This window comes from Anser brachyrhynchus (assembly GCF_964034855.1).
Source record: "Anser brachyrhynchus genome assembly, chromosome: 1".
In the NCBI taxonomy this organism is placed as follows: domain Eukaryota; kingdom Metazoa; phylum Chordata; class Aves; order Anseriformes; family Anatidae; genus Anser; species Anser brachyrhynchus.
Window position 1 is genome coordinate 8,057,367 of NC_137694.1, and position 17,885 is coordinate 8,075,251.

Consider the following 17,885-nt stretch of genomic DNA (forward strand, 5'->3'; position numbering starts at 1 on the left):
GATGCACACTATTTCTTTGTAAACCTTGTGATAAATGGTTTAAGGTCCAGCAGCATTACATTCTCCTCAGCTTTCTGGTACAGATTTCAACAAATGGCGCACTTACCCCGTTTCTTCTCCTCTTATTTCCATGCCTTCCTGGTCTTAAATCACTTCCAAGGGAAATTCAACTGTTTTATAACAACAGCTTCTCCATTTCTGGCACCCTGTTAGACAAGAGGAAAGCTTTGCCCAGTAGGTTGGCTGTGATATTACATACAAAACACAGGATTCTGTTAAATTCACTGGAAAACTCATCTCAGTAGATGCCTCTCCTCCTTGTACTGTGCTTTTAAGTCCCATGGCAATTCAACTGCTTTGAGAAGCAATTGGATAGATGACTTTTTTTTTTTTTTTTTTTTTTTTACTGAATCCTTCAGATATCAGCTGTCTGGGCTCTTGGGAGTGCAGCAGAGTTAATGTAGGTCTTTTTTTTTTTCTTTTTTTTTTCCCCTGTAGTATATTATCTGGCTTTAGGAAATGTCTGGCTATATTCTGATTGGAAAAGTCATTTTAGATTTCACATCTCTTAGTCTTTCACCTCTTGCTTTAAGAGCAGCCAATCCTTCAGGCTGAAAACATGATTCTGTTGGTAGCAGTCAGCCACTGTCAGAGTGCGCTGGGACTTACATTGGACTTACATTACATCCCTTACATTGGATTTGGCTAACATGGTGGATTTTACAGCAAAATATCCAAATGTTTTCTCATAGGCCTAGTGTTTTCATCCCAAGGAGTACTGAGAGATACCGTCAGTTTGGCACATGCTTTGAGATGAGTCTTTCTGTCCATTCTACACTTTAGATTCCGCTCCATCTTGTAGATCCTACCCTATGCCAGAGCACCCTGACACTGGGATTCCTCCTGATGTTTGGTAGAGTCCCGAACTCCCTTAAGGGTTTCTCTTTCAGTCCTTCAGCCTACAGAGCTGTGGACCACAGTACCATCACCACAAGTGGGGTGACTTCCAGCTTTGGAGACCTGTTATCTTTAGAAGGTATGACTGGGTTCCAGTAGTCCTAAGATATAGCTGAGCCAACTGTGTCTCTGCTCTTAAAAGAGCCTTGCAGCTGTATAGCAGCATGAGTTCTGAGAGCTTTTTTTGTCTCCTGGAGGTTGGCAAAGCCCTCAGTGGTCCCTGCTGGCAGCTAGGACACAGTGGATACGGAAGAATCTGGGTGAGAATGTGTTTTTTTGGAACACATCTGCCACTGCTGCTGACTTCATGATGTTTTGTTTGCGGTTGTTTTCATCTATTTGGAAATGTCTGCCGCTTGAGAATATCTGCTATTGATCTTTACTCCTCCCTGAAAACAGAAGTGACTTGCAGGCTGTCATTAAATTTTGGATCCCGAGAATACTGCGTGAACCTCTCCAGCTTCCAAACGCTCAGCAGTCGTTCTGTTTAAATTGTGCCTGAACTAGGAATTGGAAAGATAATTTCACAATATGTTAAACGTCTCCAATCATCTCTGTAAATATGTCTAGACTGCGGTCTCCAGTGGAGTGCAAAGACACTTGAGATTGCTAAAAATGTATTAGCTCAGGTGCTTCACGTATCTGGGGCAATCTAACTGTGGCACGGAGCTCGGTTGGTGTCTCAAGATGTGCTCATTTTCAGGATGTTGTGTTTTCCTCCTTTTCATTCAAGTGAACCCATTTAAAATTAGGTTGGGTATCTCCATGCTCTGCTGCATTTTGAAGCGTATGCTGACCTGCAAAGCACAGCGGACGGTGACCCACTGAGAGCGACTGCCAGCATTTCCTGGCATGGCTGTAGTCTCCAAAACATGTCAGGATCGAGACCTTTTTTGGGTTTTCAAAAATAACATCAACCGAGCTTACCTGCAGAGAAGACTGATCCCTCTGAGAATTAGTCACAGGGTTCAGAGTAGGAAGGACTGTCATATTTTGACTGCTTTATAATCTGGGTATAAGATGAAGGATATTTTTGCCTTTTCCTTGCCATGAGCACAGAGCAGCATAAAGACCCACGATCTCTTCCTGCCGCGCTCCCCTCCTCATCTTTCCTACACAGATTGGAGGCAGGAGGAAAGAAGAAACCTCACAGGGCAGGTATTTTTGATGCTGCAGGAAGTGCTGCTGCCCCGTGACCCAGATGTGGGGGTGATGGTGCAGAAGTAGCTCTGCAGGACAAAAGCTCAATTCCAATGCACTGGGACAACATGACCTTTCTACAATTCACTCCTGCCACTCTTTCTGATCTCCTTGCCTTGTGGGGCTGCAGCAAGCACCACTTTCAGTCCCCATGTTGGTGTCAGCCTGTGTTACCTTCAGGAATGGCCATGACTGCTTGGCCAATGCTCCTCAATGGCCTCGTTTTGCTCTTTCTTTCCTTCATGCTCATGTTTGCTCAGAGATGAGTCATGCTCCTGACACCGGCACATCACAGTTGCAAGAAATCCTGGAGAGAGACGCATGAAATGTGCAGCGAGGATCTTGGCTAGGAAAAAGGCAATGTTTATTACTCCTAAAGCTTCTCTTCATGGCTCTCCTCTGCTTCATGTTTAAGATGTCCTCTCCAGGTGCTTACTGAGGGCTTTTTGGAGGTCTGGTACACACACGGAGGATGGAGCTGGGGGAGGTGGCAGGCAGAGCCTCCATCAGTGGGATCCAGACTGCCTGAATCACTCCATTACTTCTTGACAATCAGCAGCGTGCTTAACTCATTTGGTCTCGTTCATTTTTAATTACCACAGGTCTCGCTCTAATCTCCTCATAAGCCTGATAGCAGGAAAGGAATTTAGCTGATAAGGATCACTGCCATCAGGGCAGTATACTTGGCTTTTTCAATGGAAAATATTTACGGGCAGTCGATGAGAGCAGTTTGCTCTTGAGGCTAAGCCTGAACCCCCCTATGGCTGGTGTCTTTGAAAGCCCTTTATTTCGGTGTGTGGGCTGTATGTGGTGTTTAACGGGAACCTTCTGGGGCCTGATGGTAGGAGCAGGATTTAGCATCGTGCTCCTGCTGACACTATGCTACAGTGTGTTTTGGCGGCCGCAGTCGGGCTCTTCCACCAGCCTGACCACATGCTGTGTGTTTTACACTCAGATTAAAGGTCTGAGCACAGAGCCTTCCTTCTTTCCTTGTCTCTCTCCCTTCCTCTCTTTATCTCCCTTCACTCCAGCACAACCCAAATATCTGGTTCAGAGCGTGCCCTTGCTGTGCACAGATGCACTGTTTCACTCTTCAGAGCTGTTTTCATCAACAAAAAGGGCTCAACGGGTTCACATTTTGACCTCAAATTCCTTTTAATATTAACTCTCTTATTGCATAGAATGATGAGAGTATTTTTGTTTGTTTGCATGTTGTTTTTTTTTGTCAGCCTAAACAAATGAGCTTGCACCTTATCTCATAAATATCTGTTAATTTTAGTGGCGCTATTTGCATAATTAATAACAAAACTTTACTGAGTATAATGAACAGAACAATTTCAAAAGGAGATGAATTTACTGTGTTCAAGGGAAAAAAGGACTGGTAAGGTCCCTGTCAGAGTCAGCATCCAAATGCCATCTATAATTAGAAAGTTTTCTTAACAAAAGAGGCACAAAAACACTGATAATATGGAGCTATTAATGGTTCTGCTTAGCAAATTCCACCTCTACCTGGTACTACTAATGCAGGAGAAACTTCCTGGAAATCAGAAACGTGCTTCAGTTGTAAGGCAAGGTGTGTGAGCATGCACCAAATGGTAACTGTGGAAAGCTCCACTGACTCCGGAAAATACAGCATCCTTATTTACAAGGGACTATACTGGGTCCTGAGAGCAAAATTTGTCCCGATTTATTGTTACTGAGCTGTGTTTGTTGAGTTTATTCAAACTTGTATAATCTGCTCCTAGGAAACCACAGGAGGAGATATAGATCTTTTTGCTAATTACTGTGTACCTTAGACACAATTAAGGCAAGTGACCTTTTTAAGACTTGCAGGTTTTATAACGCTTTAAGGCAATTGAAGTGATCCACAGGAGTTTTGATTTTACCGTTCTGCTTCTGCAGTGGAAAACAAACAGAAGTTTAAACTTGAATAGAAACCTTTTGAGTTTGATATCCTCTCTGTCTCTGATAAAATAGGGTAACTTGAGCTAGAAAGGAGTGGGTCTGATCCTAATTCCCTTGAAGTCATTGGGCATATGCAAATTTTATAAGACAGTACATATGTATGTATGCACATACATACCTGTGTAGATGGGGAATATAAAATAATGTTAAACATCTGACAATACCTGTGTGCTTGTGCTACAGCCTTCTGATGGAAAGTGTCAGTTTATATCTGTTCATTGTCAACTAGTGCTTGTATTCAGGCAAATTCTTTTTAGTCTTCATGCTAAATAATTTGTTCTTCCAGAGTTTTTACCTAGAATTTAGAAATTTGGCTGAAGAAGCCTTGAGAATAGCAGTTTTAGTAGTTTCTTTCATGTTTACATTATTGCACATGTACATCATAAAATCAGAGAATGGTTTGGGTCTGAAAGGACCTCAAAGCCCCCCCAGTGCCACCCCCTGCCATGGGCAGGGACACCTCCCCCCAGCCCAGGCTGCCCAAAGCCCCATCCAGCCTGGCCTTGGGCACTGCCAGGGATGGGGCAGCCACAGCTCCTCTGGGCAGCCTGGGACAGGGCCTCAGCACCTGTAGATGTGAATGTACATACAAATATCTGCCTGTGAGTACTACTATTTATTAAACAGTGACATTTATTTAAGGCTTAGAGAAGTCCAGGTTTATGGCTCTTGAAGCAAACGGGTAAATCCTAACACATAATCAGGGAGGTTTTTTTTTCCCCTTTTTATTTGACATTCACTGAGGGTTATTTTCTGGTCTTGTTAAAGGGCTTTGAAATAACTGGGATTTCTTTGTTTCAATTGAAAAGAGCAAATATGGTGATATCAGCATAGCTCTGAGGACTTGGCATGTATCTATTTTTTTTCTCATGGCTTGAAAGGACTAAATCTTGTCTAGCAACCTTCAGGTACTAATATTTTTTTCAGACATTGCTGCTTTGGGTATTCACCTTGGAAGAAACAATGAGATCAAGCTATTATTGATGGCTGCTTGTGTTTAACCACGTCATTTAGATCGGGCATATGCACGTAGATACTTACAGGAGGTGACAGATGCCATTGGGTATCGTGGGCTGTAGGAAAGTACTGCTTTGAGGCAATGTTCAAGAAGTCTATTCAGAAGTTCTCTCCTTTCATTCTTCCATCTTTGAGATTGCGTCCTCTAATGGTATATTCTGACCTTCTCCCTCCTTTTGACTAACACCTTCCCTTTTCCCCTCTCAGCTGAATAGTCATATGAGTCCCATGAAGCTGCTGGTCAGCATGTATTTTTCCTCACATAGGGGAAGTTGCTCTCAAACTTGAATACCAAAAAAAAGGATTCATAGTGGGGATAAAATTGAGGGAATCTGAGCATTTTTCAATTTGCTGTAGATTCGGCCCTTCTGTTATGTTCTACCTAGTAATTAAAAATGTCAGAGAGAAAAAAATAGTATGTAATTCTGGCTCTGCAGCCAGCTCTGGCATGAACAGCAAGATGCTCAAGAAATAGATTTCATTGTCGTGGTCATATAGAGGGGCACTTTTGTGCATATGGACTGCAGGACTGGGCAACTCAATTTTATCTGAGCTTTTTTCATATTTCTAGGAAAGTTTTTCTGTTTTTTTTTTTTTTTTTTTTTTTTTCCTGAAAGGAACAAGAGATGCTTTCACACTAGAGTGCAACGGGGAGGGGACCATCATACAGCAGCAGACACTGCTCTGAGGACTGCTGTGAAACCGAGGAATTAATACAAGGCTGCCAAGAAGCAAAGATGTTGAGCTGGCAGTGGTGTGCCTGGCAGTTTGAGAGCCACAGCCGAAAGGCTGTGATTTAGCAAAGCACTCCTACAGATGTGTACTTCCATTCCTCTTGCAGCAACACTATTAATGAGCTAATGTTTCTAACTTGAGCCAGCTAGGTACATCCTACTGATGGCATGAGGGCTCTCACCTGGGCTGAGGCATGAGGCTACATTTTACCTTGGCATTTCCTGCCTGGATGTTTTCCTAATGCGTATTGTTGTCCACGGAGATAATACAATTTTACAAGAAATTGCTCCAGACTTTTTCCTCTGTGCATGAGGACTACAGTGTCTTTTGAGAAAAAGTTGCTGTTGGCTTTTTGAAGCATAGATCTTTTTAGGTAAATATTTAAAAAATCAGAAGAGTTTGCTCTGAACCCACAGAGTTTAATTCCCAGGGAAGTGTTACTGAGAATTGTGCGTTGGTGTGTGGATTGAGACTTGCAAGAGAAAGATTGGCCTTAGTGTCCTTTGATGATTTCTTTGCCCTACTTGTGTACACAACGCAATTAAATAAGTTAAACACAGCTTCCTCTGAGTCGTCTTCCAACTGGAAAGAAGCTGGCAAGACCTTGAGGTTTGCTATGGCTTTGTAGAAGGATGAGAGGCAAGCAGAGAGACGTGATCACGATGACGATTTTATCACATCAGCTGAACAGGGTGGAGGTAGCTGAGTGTTTTCATCCGAAGTTGATATTTGAGGTCCAGTTGCAATCCAGTCAGTGGATACCTCAAGCTCAATGAAATTGCTCAGACACGGCTGTTTTGGGTCACTTGAGATTCCTTAGGATTTCCTGTCCTTTCTCCAGTTGCTGCATCAGGACAAGAGTCTCCTGTAAGACCTGGGTCACATTTGCCAGCCCAATGCAAAAGGCAACTCAAAAGTCACTAGAAGCCAGTTGCACTTTGGTTGGTGAGCAATGGAAACGAGCCCACTAGGGACTGGAGAGCTACTCACTCACCTTACGGCACATTTCCTACTGTGCTCCCTGACATCTCCAGCTCTGAGCCATTACAATGGCTGTTGTATCCCGGGCAGCAACTGTGCGTGGTAACCTTTTGGTAATATCTGTCTTTCACTCTGTGTCCCACTTCCTTCATGAATTTGCTGAATATTCCAGTTCCAAAACCACAGCTTTCAGTGCCCATCTGATGAAATAAAAGTGATAATAAAAATCATAGAATCATAGAATATCCCGAGTTGGAAGGGACCCATACGGATCATCAAGTCCAACTCCTGGCACCGCACAGGTCTGCCCAAAAGTTTAGACCATGTGACTAAGTGCACAGTCCAATCTCTTCTTAAATGATGAAATGAAATATAAAATAAAATATGCCAGACCAGCTGGGGAAAATTGTACTGTTCCTGTCAAAGAGGTGAACCAGAAAAAGTGTTGGTTTATTTTGTCATTTCTTGGATAAAAGGAGAAAATATTTGCTCTCAAGAAAAGGAAGGGTCTCTTCCATGGAAGTTACTCTTGTCCAGGTAAGCTTACCTTTCAGTGTGATTGCATTTCAAGTCCGAACAGGCTTGACAGACGTTTTCCTTAAATTAAGATTCAGTCTGGTTCCTGATAACACATTGGGATATAATGACTGAAGAAAACAAACATCAATTATTCACAGTCTATTGGAGAAGCCTCGTATAAATTATTCACGGAAGACATTCTGAAGCTGGCTGAGATTATAGGAAACATTAATAATAAAGCAATGAGTTCCTCTCTTCCTTCGACTTTGTATTTTTTTTTTTTTTCTCTTCATCCCACATTTTGGTTGGTCCTTGGTGCCATGTCATGTAGACCCTGATGTCCCAGGGTATCACTGAACAGATGGCTCGATGTACTTGTCCTTGGCCACGTCTTCCCGTCTAGGTTTGTGGCATGCATCTGTTGAACCCAGCAGCTGTTCAAAGGGACAACTGCGTGATGCTGCCAACCTCATATCGCCTTTCTGAGATACGGTTTTTGCCCATGGGAGAGTGAGATATAAATCAGCTCAGAGCCTGCCTGCAGGAGATGACAATGTTGCAGGGACTCTGAATGCACAACAAAGGAATGGAGAGAGAGAGAGTTGGAAAGCCAATGTTTGAGGCTATCTTTCCTGTATACTTTCACTAGTGTAAGTAGAATCACTTAATTTTTACCCCTTCTAATTTTATAATCTGGCAAAATCCAATCCTGTGTCTTTTTTATTTATTTATTTATTTTTTGAGAGCCAGGGAGCAAGGAAAGATGCACATGAACAGAATGAACATTCAAAATGGACAGAAAAGCAGAAATAATTTTAGAAATAATTTATTCAGAAATAATCACTAATGAGAAATGTCTGGAGGTAAATGCCTACTGAGAAGACCAATAGAGGGAGAATTAGTGGGCACGAGTGGTGTGGGATGTGAAACCAGCTGAGGGAAGGTGTAAGACAGGGGCCAAGTCAGCATAAGGGAGGAAAGCAATTGAATAGGTTGTGGGTTTGGTATTGGAGGATGCAGGGCATCGAGGCAGCTTTGATTTATCTTCTGGTGAAATCCCAAATACTCCCCTCATAGGACAGCAATATCTGAGATATTTGATGTGAGCAAACACTACAGAAGCTGGTTTCAGACCTCAGAAGGAGACGAGCAGTAATATACGCGTGAGGATCTACCCTTGTTAGTCCAGCCCTGCTCAATGATGAGCCTCTCCTAACCAGCATCAGGAGGTTAGGCAAGGTGAGAGTGTTAAAATCAGTCACTAGAACAGAAATGTGCCAAGCAACTTTGGCGCTAGCCCATTGAAATCACCGGGGGGGCCAGAGCTGTGCTAAAAGGCAGCACGTGACCCTTGCAGTCAAAGATCAAGTGAGGCAAGCCCACTTATGGTTTGTTTTGCCCTCCGGGGAGCTGTTTCAACGTCTGCAAAGTGATTGTAATGTGCTATCGGATCTGAAAAGCAATGTATTACAGGCACTCTTGGAAGCGGCTATGCAGTGGGCAGGGCTCCTGTTTCAGGACGCCCCATGCTGATGGTGTACCCCAGGAGGGAGGTAAGATAACATCGCTCTTCTCACAGAGTTTAAGAGGAGGGAGATTAATTATTTTCGCTAGTTTGACCTCCCAGGTCATTAAAATGCATTCAGTTAGGCCGATGGTGAGGCTGATAATTTGTATTTGGCACGAGCTTTTCTTCCATATGGTGTCCGGTTATGGTATAAAGCACTTGAGAGACAGAGGGTCCACCACGTGCCACCACAGATTGTTCCAGTGATCAGTCATCCTTGCTATTAAACGTGTGCATGTTATTTCCAGTTTGGATGTGTCTGGCTTCAGCTTCCAAGAGGTAGCTCTTCTTATGCAGTCCCCTGCTTGATTAAAGAGTCAGTGGGATCCCATATTTTCTCCCCGTGGAGTTACTTGTACATTTATTGTTGACTCTCAGTCTTCCCTGATAAACTAAACAGACTAAGCAGTTCAAATCTCTCACTGCAAGGCACATTATCCCTAATCTTGAAAGTATTCAAAGTCCTACTTTTATTTTTTATTATTTTTTATTATTTTTTATTATTTTTTGCAATGACCTCTTAAAAATGCAGAAGCAGAACCATATTTAATATCAGAGCAGCCCTATTGCCCGTAATACACACATTTCATCCTACACACCTCTACCTCCACCTCTGAATATATCCACAGATCTCATTAGCTCCTTTTTGCACATCATGACAGTGAAAGCTCTTGAGGAATGGCAGATCCACTCCAACCTTCTGGTTTCTGCTCTTTGGGACGTGTTTGTGCCTTCTGCAGGCAGGGCTGGAGCTCCTTGCCCTCAGTGGCCTACCTTCACCATCGACTTCATTAAAACACACTGACTTTGCTCAGGACTGCCAACAGATCTGAATCGCTTGCGCTGCCTTCAGGTTTACCATGCAGTCTCTCACCCCATTTTAATACTGTTCTTTTCCTGTTTGCCTGCAGATTATTGATAAAAATGTGACTTAGTGCCACGGGAGGCAGAACTGCCCCCATCCTCCCTGCTTGGTGGTGATCTCCCACCCACTGACAGCTCCATTTGAGATCTGTCTCTCAGGCAGTTCTTAATCCAATTAAGATGTGCTTTACTGGTATTGTGTGGTGCTGCCTTCTTTTGTCAAAATGACACGCCAAACGTAGTTAATTGTCTTGGAAAGCTGAAGTCTATTACATCCGCTCAGTCACCTTTATCAGGTGGCTTGTAATCCTTTTAAAGAATGAAATGAGGTCTGTTTGACAAGACTCATACGATGTTTTTGGTAGGGTATTAGCCCTGTAGCTCTCATTAATTTTTTATGAAGTGAATCTGTGTCAGCTTTATTGCATGCACGTATGAGCGTGTGTGGCTGCACGTGGCAGTGTCTGTACATTGCAGCACCTTTTGTCACCGAGACTGGTTCCCTGTACAAACCACAACAAAACCTCTTAAGGTGTTTCCCATTTTTTTTTTTCACAGAGAGACAGAAGATCGAATTTGGTCTTCACAACTTGTGTAAGCTGGTGTGTAGCACCCAAGCTGATGCTTGGAAGGTGTAATAGGATGGTTTGCAGTCGGAGAGGGAGAACAAAAATATGCTTTAGAACAGTGATGTCTGAACCTGATCAATAGTTCTGGAAAAGGGTTTCAGAACTGCCTACGTGATTCAGCAGCCCTAGTTATGTTTTCAAAACAGCATACACACAAGGGGAACTATTCAATAAGGATGTTTTCTGCAAAAATGAATTATTGAATGCTTAATCAAATGGTTTCTGGGGTCAGGGGCAGGTGGTGTTTGCAATGGCTACTTCTAAGCAGGGGGATTAATTTTCCCTTGGGAGCATGAAGCGAAAGGGGTGACCAGTGAGAACAGACACCCAAAATATACGATGTAGACTCCTGTAACTTCAACTCGCAACTTAATTTCCTATTTGATGGCGCTGTCCTTCCCATTGACAGCGGCTTGCCCGTGTCACCCCCACAAACACAGCGGTGCTGTGATATTGCCAACCATTTCTGCGGACAAGGGGTTGCTGGGTCTGTAATGAGACAGAGCAGCCACGAGCAAGGCACAGCGCCAATGCCCTGGGATGGATCATCTGTCTGAGCCCTGTCCCCTGGCAGGTGTCTCCTGGCACATCGTGAGGGACATCTGCTCTACGGGGTCCCTCTGGGCATGGCCACAGCCTGCCCGTCTCCAGCTGGGACAAACACCTGGATTGATGTTGCTTGCATTGGTGAAATTTTGGCCTGGCTTTTGGGCTCCCCTGTTGGTGGAAGAGCAAGCTGTGCAACACCAGGAGAGGAAACCATCCCAGCACTCGTGGTCGTTCCTCCCTGTCCCCCTCCAGCCACTCCCCACCATCTGGAAGGAGCCCAAACGAGGCATCTGTTCCAATGTCGAAAGTAGCTTGTGTTGCCATTAGCCACATTCAGCCCCAAATTGAACCTGGCAAGCAGCTGGCATGCTCAGAGCTAGTCTGCTTGCAGATGTATGTGTTTTGATGGGAAGTGCTGCTCCCTTTGAAACAGGATTCTTAGAAAAGAGAAAAAAGGTAATTTCCCACCTAAAAAGGCTCATCCCTCCCACGGAAGGTGAGTGACGGATGGCAGTGCCCTCTGTGGCAGCTTGTTTGATCTCTTGTACCCTTTTTTTTCTCTCTCTAAAATGATCAGGCTGCAAGGAGTTAAAAGATGCCAGTCCAGTTAAAGCAATAATCTCTGCTCAACCTCGCTCAGTTTGAAGAGGAGGCTCTGCTGCCTGCTGCGCCTTCATTATGGCAGCAAAATTCTCTCGGTTACTGACTCCTTATTCGAAATTCACAAATCTGGAACGTGTGGTTAAGCAGCACTCTCCGTTTCTTGCTATTTAACTTTCTTAAAAACAACGTCGGAGCTGTTAAAGGATTTGAATGTCAGGATGGAGCTCGCTTTTTTATTGCCTTTCCTGATGGTTTCTCTCTGCAACCTTCAAGAAAAAAACAAGGCAGGATTTATCAGCTTTGCCAAAACAGTAAGTTTACACATTTAAGGTGAAAAGCTGAACTGTCTGTGGTCTCGATTCAGGCAGGCACATGGGGAAGTGCTCATGGCTTGTCTCTGGGTGGCTGAAGAAAGCTGTGCTCCCACTGCAGCAGGATTTCCTTGTGTACATCCCCCCAGCACCCATCCTGTCCACTTTCAGTCTTGGTGCGTCACCAGCGAGCGATGGGGTTCGAAGAATAGGTTTGTTGACTTGACTTCCACTGGTTCACGTTGAGAGTATGTCGATATGACCAAGAGGGGATAATGACCCTTTGGCAGAGCCTTCCATCAAAAGGGACCTTTTATCTGCATTCCGGTGCTGTCTGTCAAGGGCAATTACACAAAGAAATGCTGTGGGAGCGGGCTCACAAATGGGAGCCTGAGCTGCAGGTTGGGTTCGGGTAGAAATTGCTGTTACGCAGCCACATCTTTCTCAAAATTCTTACTGTCAAACAAGTTTTTCTGCAGTTAGATAAACATCAGCACATCTATAAAACCACATATGGTGGGACTTGAGCTGGCGTCAGCTGTTCTGGGCCGGTTTCACTGCTTTGGCTAGCAGTCTGATCTCGTCCCACAGCTTCTCAGACTGTGAGTTTCTGTCTCTCAAAGTGAGTTTATGGAATATCTGTCACTGCACAGTGTGGCACGTGTGAAACTTTCGGTGAAAATTCCCAGCATTTCTTGGGATGTGAGTTGTGCGCTTCGCTCTGTGTTCTACTTGGGTTGAGTGGCATAGTTAAGTTTATAAACCCTCCAACCACTCAAGAGATATTGGAAAGTGCTTCGGAAAGTGCTCATTTGGTTTCCATCCAGGGCATTGAGTCTCGGAGAGGGTGAGATGCAGCACAGGGCTGTGGGAAAGCAGGATTATCACTTCGTGTACCTATCTTCTAAATTATACTTCCCCTAGTTACATACATTTAGCTCCTCTTTTCTATGCTGGAAGCCAGTGTTTATTTTCTCAGCATGCTAACAGCACCCCAGTCAACCTCATTTGCTAGACACAGGCTCATTGGTGGTCTTTCCCAAGACTACCTGGTCTATCAGAAGAGATGTGCAATGGTTTTTAGGCAGTCCATTAAAAGAGAAATGTGGAGAGAGCTTTGGATTAGGTCTGCAGATTTCACCCAAGGTTTGTATGGTTACATTACAGTCGGTGTAGCACTGTGTACTCTTCATAGTACAGGTGGGTAATGTGAGTCTGCTCTCTCAGGTGCCGGTAATTTTAATTGAGTTCAAGGTATAACAGGTGAGTGAGAGTGAGGGGAACTGTATTACAAGCCCTCATTTTCACAAATTGCTTCTGAGCACAGTTTGTGGGTAGAGGTTTCATTTCTAAATCTTGTTTTGACAATGCAGACAAGCTGCGAATCAGGAGCCCTCATCTGAGATTTGGTTTCAGTGCCACCACGTCGGTGAGAAAACAGGCACTGGGGAACATATGAATTTCACAAACCATGCTGGGAGTTCAGCTGTTGTGTTCCTGGGGTTTGGACATTCCCGTTTGGTTCCTGTTAGTGTCAGTTCATTCTTAATTAATGAAATGGCAAAAAATTAATGGAAATTCATTGGGATTAATTTCTTCCATTAATACATTGGAAATGTCTGTCTCCCCAGCTTTCTCCTGTGCCTCTGGCGAGTACCTGGAGATGAAGAACCAGGTGTGCAGCAAATGTGCCGAGGGGACCTACTCGCTGGGCAGCGGGATCAAGTTTGATGAGTGGGACGAGCTGCCAGCAGGATTCTCCAACGTGGCGACTTTCATGGACACAGCAGTTGGCTCGGCTGAGAATAAAGCTGACAGCTGCAACAAGTAAGAAGTGCTGTGTGCATCTGGGTTACCTTGCTTTGGGTGAACTTTGAGGCAGCTTAAGAAGAGCTCCTGCACCCATTTGCTACAGGTCTTTGCTCAGCAGTGTGTGTGTGGTTGGAGGTGGGTTGTTGGCATGGACAGGGCTCCTGCAGCCGAGCCAGCGAAGGGATCTGCCTTGCATGATTTTGGGGAGTGATTTAAATTATATTTATGCTATAGAACATCCTTGATCCACAAGTGAAGTGGTGTGGACTCTTTGGAACAGAGTCTTCAAAATTTGGGCTTTGGCAAAGGCAATGGCATTAGGCAAAGCTCAGCTCCATAAACACAGAGGGAAATATTTCTCTATCAGAAGTGAAAATCTGTGTAAAACCACACAATGCAGCAGGAAGGATAGGTACAGAGAGTGCTGCAGACACTGTAAAGCCCCACTGTGGTTACCTTGTACCTCCCAGCTGCACAAAGCCAGCTTAATGATTTACCTAAGCTCTCCAGAGGGCAAACAGCCCTAGTAATGGCAAGCAAGAGTTGCTGGGAAGCAACATTTTTAGCCATTTCTTTGCTGTCATCATAGTCTCCATGGACTCATCAGCAGCTAGTGAGTCTAAGACCAGCTTGGATCTGTGCTTATTTGTAGCTGGAAAGCTCTCGGGTCATGGTATAGTAAATGTGGCTAAAAGTTACTTTCACAGCCTATTTAGAGACTGATGGTGGTTGCAGGAGGCTGTTTCTGGATATGACTGAAAATATGTTGGACCTATTGATTACAAACCTTTACTGAGTAGGCTGGGGCTCTAAATTTCTAGTACCATATCTCTTCCCATGAACAGATTTAATGATAAATATTATTTTAAAGTGAAAAATAAATGGGAACCCAGGAACAAATCCACTGCATTTTAGCTACTGTGGGGATTCTGGGTTCTTTATTAAATAATACGTTTTTGTGTTGTGCTGTAAGAAATGTTTCCTTGGTGCCTGTGATCTGAGCTGAGGTTTGTTTTGTTTACATTCATCAGCTCTTCGTGGACGCCCCGAGGGAATTACATAGAGTCGAACAGGGATGATTGTACAGTTTCTCTCATCTACGCCGTGCACCTGAAGAAATCCGGTTCTGTCTTCTTTGAATACCAGTATATTGACAACAACATCTTCTTTGAATTTTTTGTAAGGCCTTTTATATGATGAATCCAACCATACAGCGTAAAATTTCAATCCAGAAAAGAACACCAAACTCAGCTTTTTCCTCCTTTTACATAGCTCTGGATGGGAGGAGCCTGGCTGGGCTTACACCACGCTGGATCCACATTACTGAAATGATCTGATCAGATGGGACCCAAATGAGAAAGGCAGCCTGGTTCTGCCCTTGTGGATGGATTGGTTGGGGTCCAGAGAGCTGGGGGGTTCCCAGCACTGGGCTCTGCAGTGCAGTGTAGGTGCCCCAAGCTGCTGAGATGCTTTGGAAGTTCCGACCAAGAGCTGCATTGCTTTTCCTGGCAGTGTTGGACCTGCTGTTTGGGACAGAGAGTGACTTAATGGGAGGGCAGCTCAGGACAGGAGAGGACTGGAAATCTTCAGTCTCTGTTACCGCTTCTCTCCCCGTCTGGCGAGCTCTGCTTTTTGTCTGAAAAGCACTGCTCAGGCTATCACAGAGGAGTGTGAGGTCTTAGCTGGTGTTGGTAAAAGCTTCTTGAAGCTCTGACAAAAGTGCAAAGTGTCCTTATCCTTAGTAAGGATGAGAAAAGAAAATAAAAACAATGCATTGGAAGCACCATCCTAATGCTACATCATTGCAATCTATCGCACTTAGATAACAGACAGTGCGGGTAATATTATATAGCCATTTCAGTTTTGTATTAGACTATTCCACCTTCTTCAGAGGGCGAAAGCAGCAAATATGCTCTCTGCTGTCAGATGAATGTAATAGGATTATGAATCCTAGCTCCAGTTGCTTTACTGAATGACTGATCTGCTCCCGCAAAGGAGCGAATATATTTTTTTCTGAGTGCTAGATTTGAAAATGGCTCTTCGATTATCATTTTTATCCGTGTACCAGTGATTCACCTCCTTAAATTTGTCATTCCCTTCTCAAGAATCAGTGAGTGGTGCGGCCCTGTATAACCTTTATAGAAATGCCCAAATAAATAACTCTCAGTAGTTCTCAGTATTACATATTTAACATTCCTCTAAAAGCCCTATTTATTTATTTATTTGTTTGTTTTTCCTTAGCATGTCTTTGTACTTAAATATATCTAAGGATGATTTTGATCATCCTTAAGGGATGGAATGAATTGGAAGAAGGGATACCATGCAGAGAGACCTTGACAGGCCTGAGAGGTGGGCCTGTGTGAACCTCATGGGGTTTAACAAGGCCGAGCGCAAGGTCCTGCACCTGGTTCTGGGCAATCCCAAACCCAAATCCAGGCTGGGTGATGAATGGATAGAGAGGAACTCTTAAGGGGAAGTGGGTTAAGGAGAAGCTCAACTCGAGCCGGCAATGTGCGCCTGCAGCCCAGAAATCCAACCGTGTGCTGGGCTGCACCAACACAGCGTGGGCAGCAGGGCAGGGAGGGGATTGTCCCCCTCTGCTCTGCTCTCGTCAGACCCCACCTGGAGCCTGCGTTCAGCTCTGGGGCCCAGCACAAGGACAGGGATGTATCAGAGAGAGTCCAGAGGAGGCCACGAGGATGATCAGAGGCTGCAGCCCCTCTGCTGTGGAGCCAGGCTGAGGGAGCTGGGGGTGTTCAGCCTGGAGAAGAGAAGGCTCCGGGGAGACCTCCCAGCGGCCTGCCAGGGCCTGAAGGGGCTGCAGGAAAGCTGGGGAGGGACTCCGTGTCAGGGGAGGGTGTGGTGATAGGACAAGGGGGAATGGCTTTAAACTAAAAGAGGGTAGATTTAGATTCGATATAAGGAAGAGGTTCTTTACTCAGAGGGTGGTAAGGCCCTGGCACAGGTTGACTAGAGTAGCTGTTGTTGGGGAAAGTAGGATTGGAACTAGATGATCTCTACGGTCCCTTCCAACCCAAACTATTCTATGTTTCTATGAAACTTTGGATAGTGGCATTTCAGTGGCAGTGGATTGCAAATTGCCAGGAAACGGTGAAGTTTTCAGTTTTGCCAGGCACAGGTGCCTGCGCTACTGGTCTGAGGCCAAGCAAGATGTTCTCAGATGGTGGAAGGAAGTGTGGATGCTTCTTGTTAGATACCCATTGATTCTGCCCTTCCTTGCTGCCCTTCCCAAACTCTTTTTCCATATTGAATCATTTTGCATCTTGTAAGAATAGACTATCTTATTACCATTTTCCAGATAGGAAGTCAGAAACAAAGGTGTTGAGGCTGAGATTGTGGAAGGTAATCAGGGATCTGCCTCCTATTTAGGTGCTTCTTCTCCCCTCTTCACCCCCGGGCTGTAGGTCTGGGTAGGAATTAAGTGTGCAGGTGCTCTGGAAGATGTGGGGTTACATGACTTATTTCAGATAGGATGTCGAGCAACTTTCAGGAAGAGACTTGACCCCAGGTGTTCTGAATTGCAGTGCAAAGCATTGAAATGGCCTTTCTCCCTGTTGGAATAAAGTCTGAGTAATTGAACCCATACATCAAAGGGAATTGGTACTATATCTTCAGAGAAGTCAGCTAGGAGAAGAAAAGAGTGGAAAGCTCTGAGGCCAAGTGTCAAACCCTGCTGTAAGGAGAAGCTGTAGAGCTGTACTGGGCCTGGCCAAGGGACAACTGGCCTTGTACCTCTGCCAGGACAGACCCCATGGCACATACTCTTTCTCCGGAAAACATCACTCTCATCTCTGAGGTCAGGAGGCAGGGAGCCAAAGAGGTAGTATATATTGGCTGCACCTGAAAGCATGTTGGAGAAAGCAGCTTGTCTTTTAGCCTTGGGCTGTCCACTCCTATCTCCCCCCCTGATCTGGGGGCTCAGGGCCTCCAGTTTTAAGAGAACTGGGTCTTGTGGGCTTGGGAGAAGGAGGAAGCAGCCACGTCAAGACGCTCAGCATCCAAATCTAACCAGACAATGAGAAGGCAAAGTTGAGATCTGCTCCTCCTGCTCTTTTTTTCATCTGCATCAGGATTGCTGTCATCAGAGGCACTGTAAGCTGCTAGCAGGTTTTGAAAGTTTTTTTTTCCTTTTTTTTTTTCTTTCTTTTTTGCCCC

General features: G+C 44.6%; 1 protein-coding gene across 3 annotated transcripts in view; it reads left to right on the plus strand.

Moving 5' to 3' along the window:
* The window catches only part of ELAPOR2 (endosome-lysosome associated apoptosis and autophagy regulator family member 2), a 102,743-nt gene that overhangs the window by 52,471 nt on the left and 32,387 nt on the right, over positions 1–17,885 (plus strand). The window contains exons 1-3 of one of the 3 annotated variants that reach the window (XM_080555336.1): positions 5,842–8,927; positions 13,529–13,724; positions 14,741–14,888. In XM_080555336.1, coding sequence (XP_080411462.1) covers positions 8,837–8,927; positions 13,529–13,724; positions 14,741–14,888 — 435 coding nt within the window. In that variant the 5' untranslated portion in view covers positions 5,842–8,836. Of the gene's footprint in view, positions 1–5,841; positions 8,928–11,589; positions 11,898–13,528; positions 13,725–14,740; positions 14,889–17,885 lie in introns of those variants that run through there. The other 2 variants (XM_080555337.1, XM_080555335.1) reach the window with 2 other exon arrangements.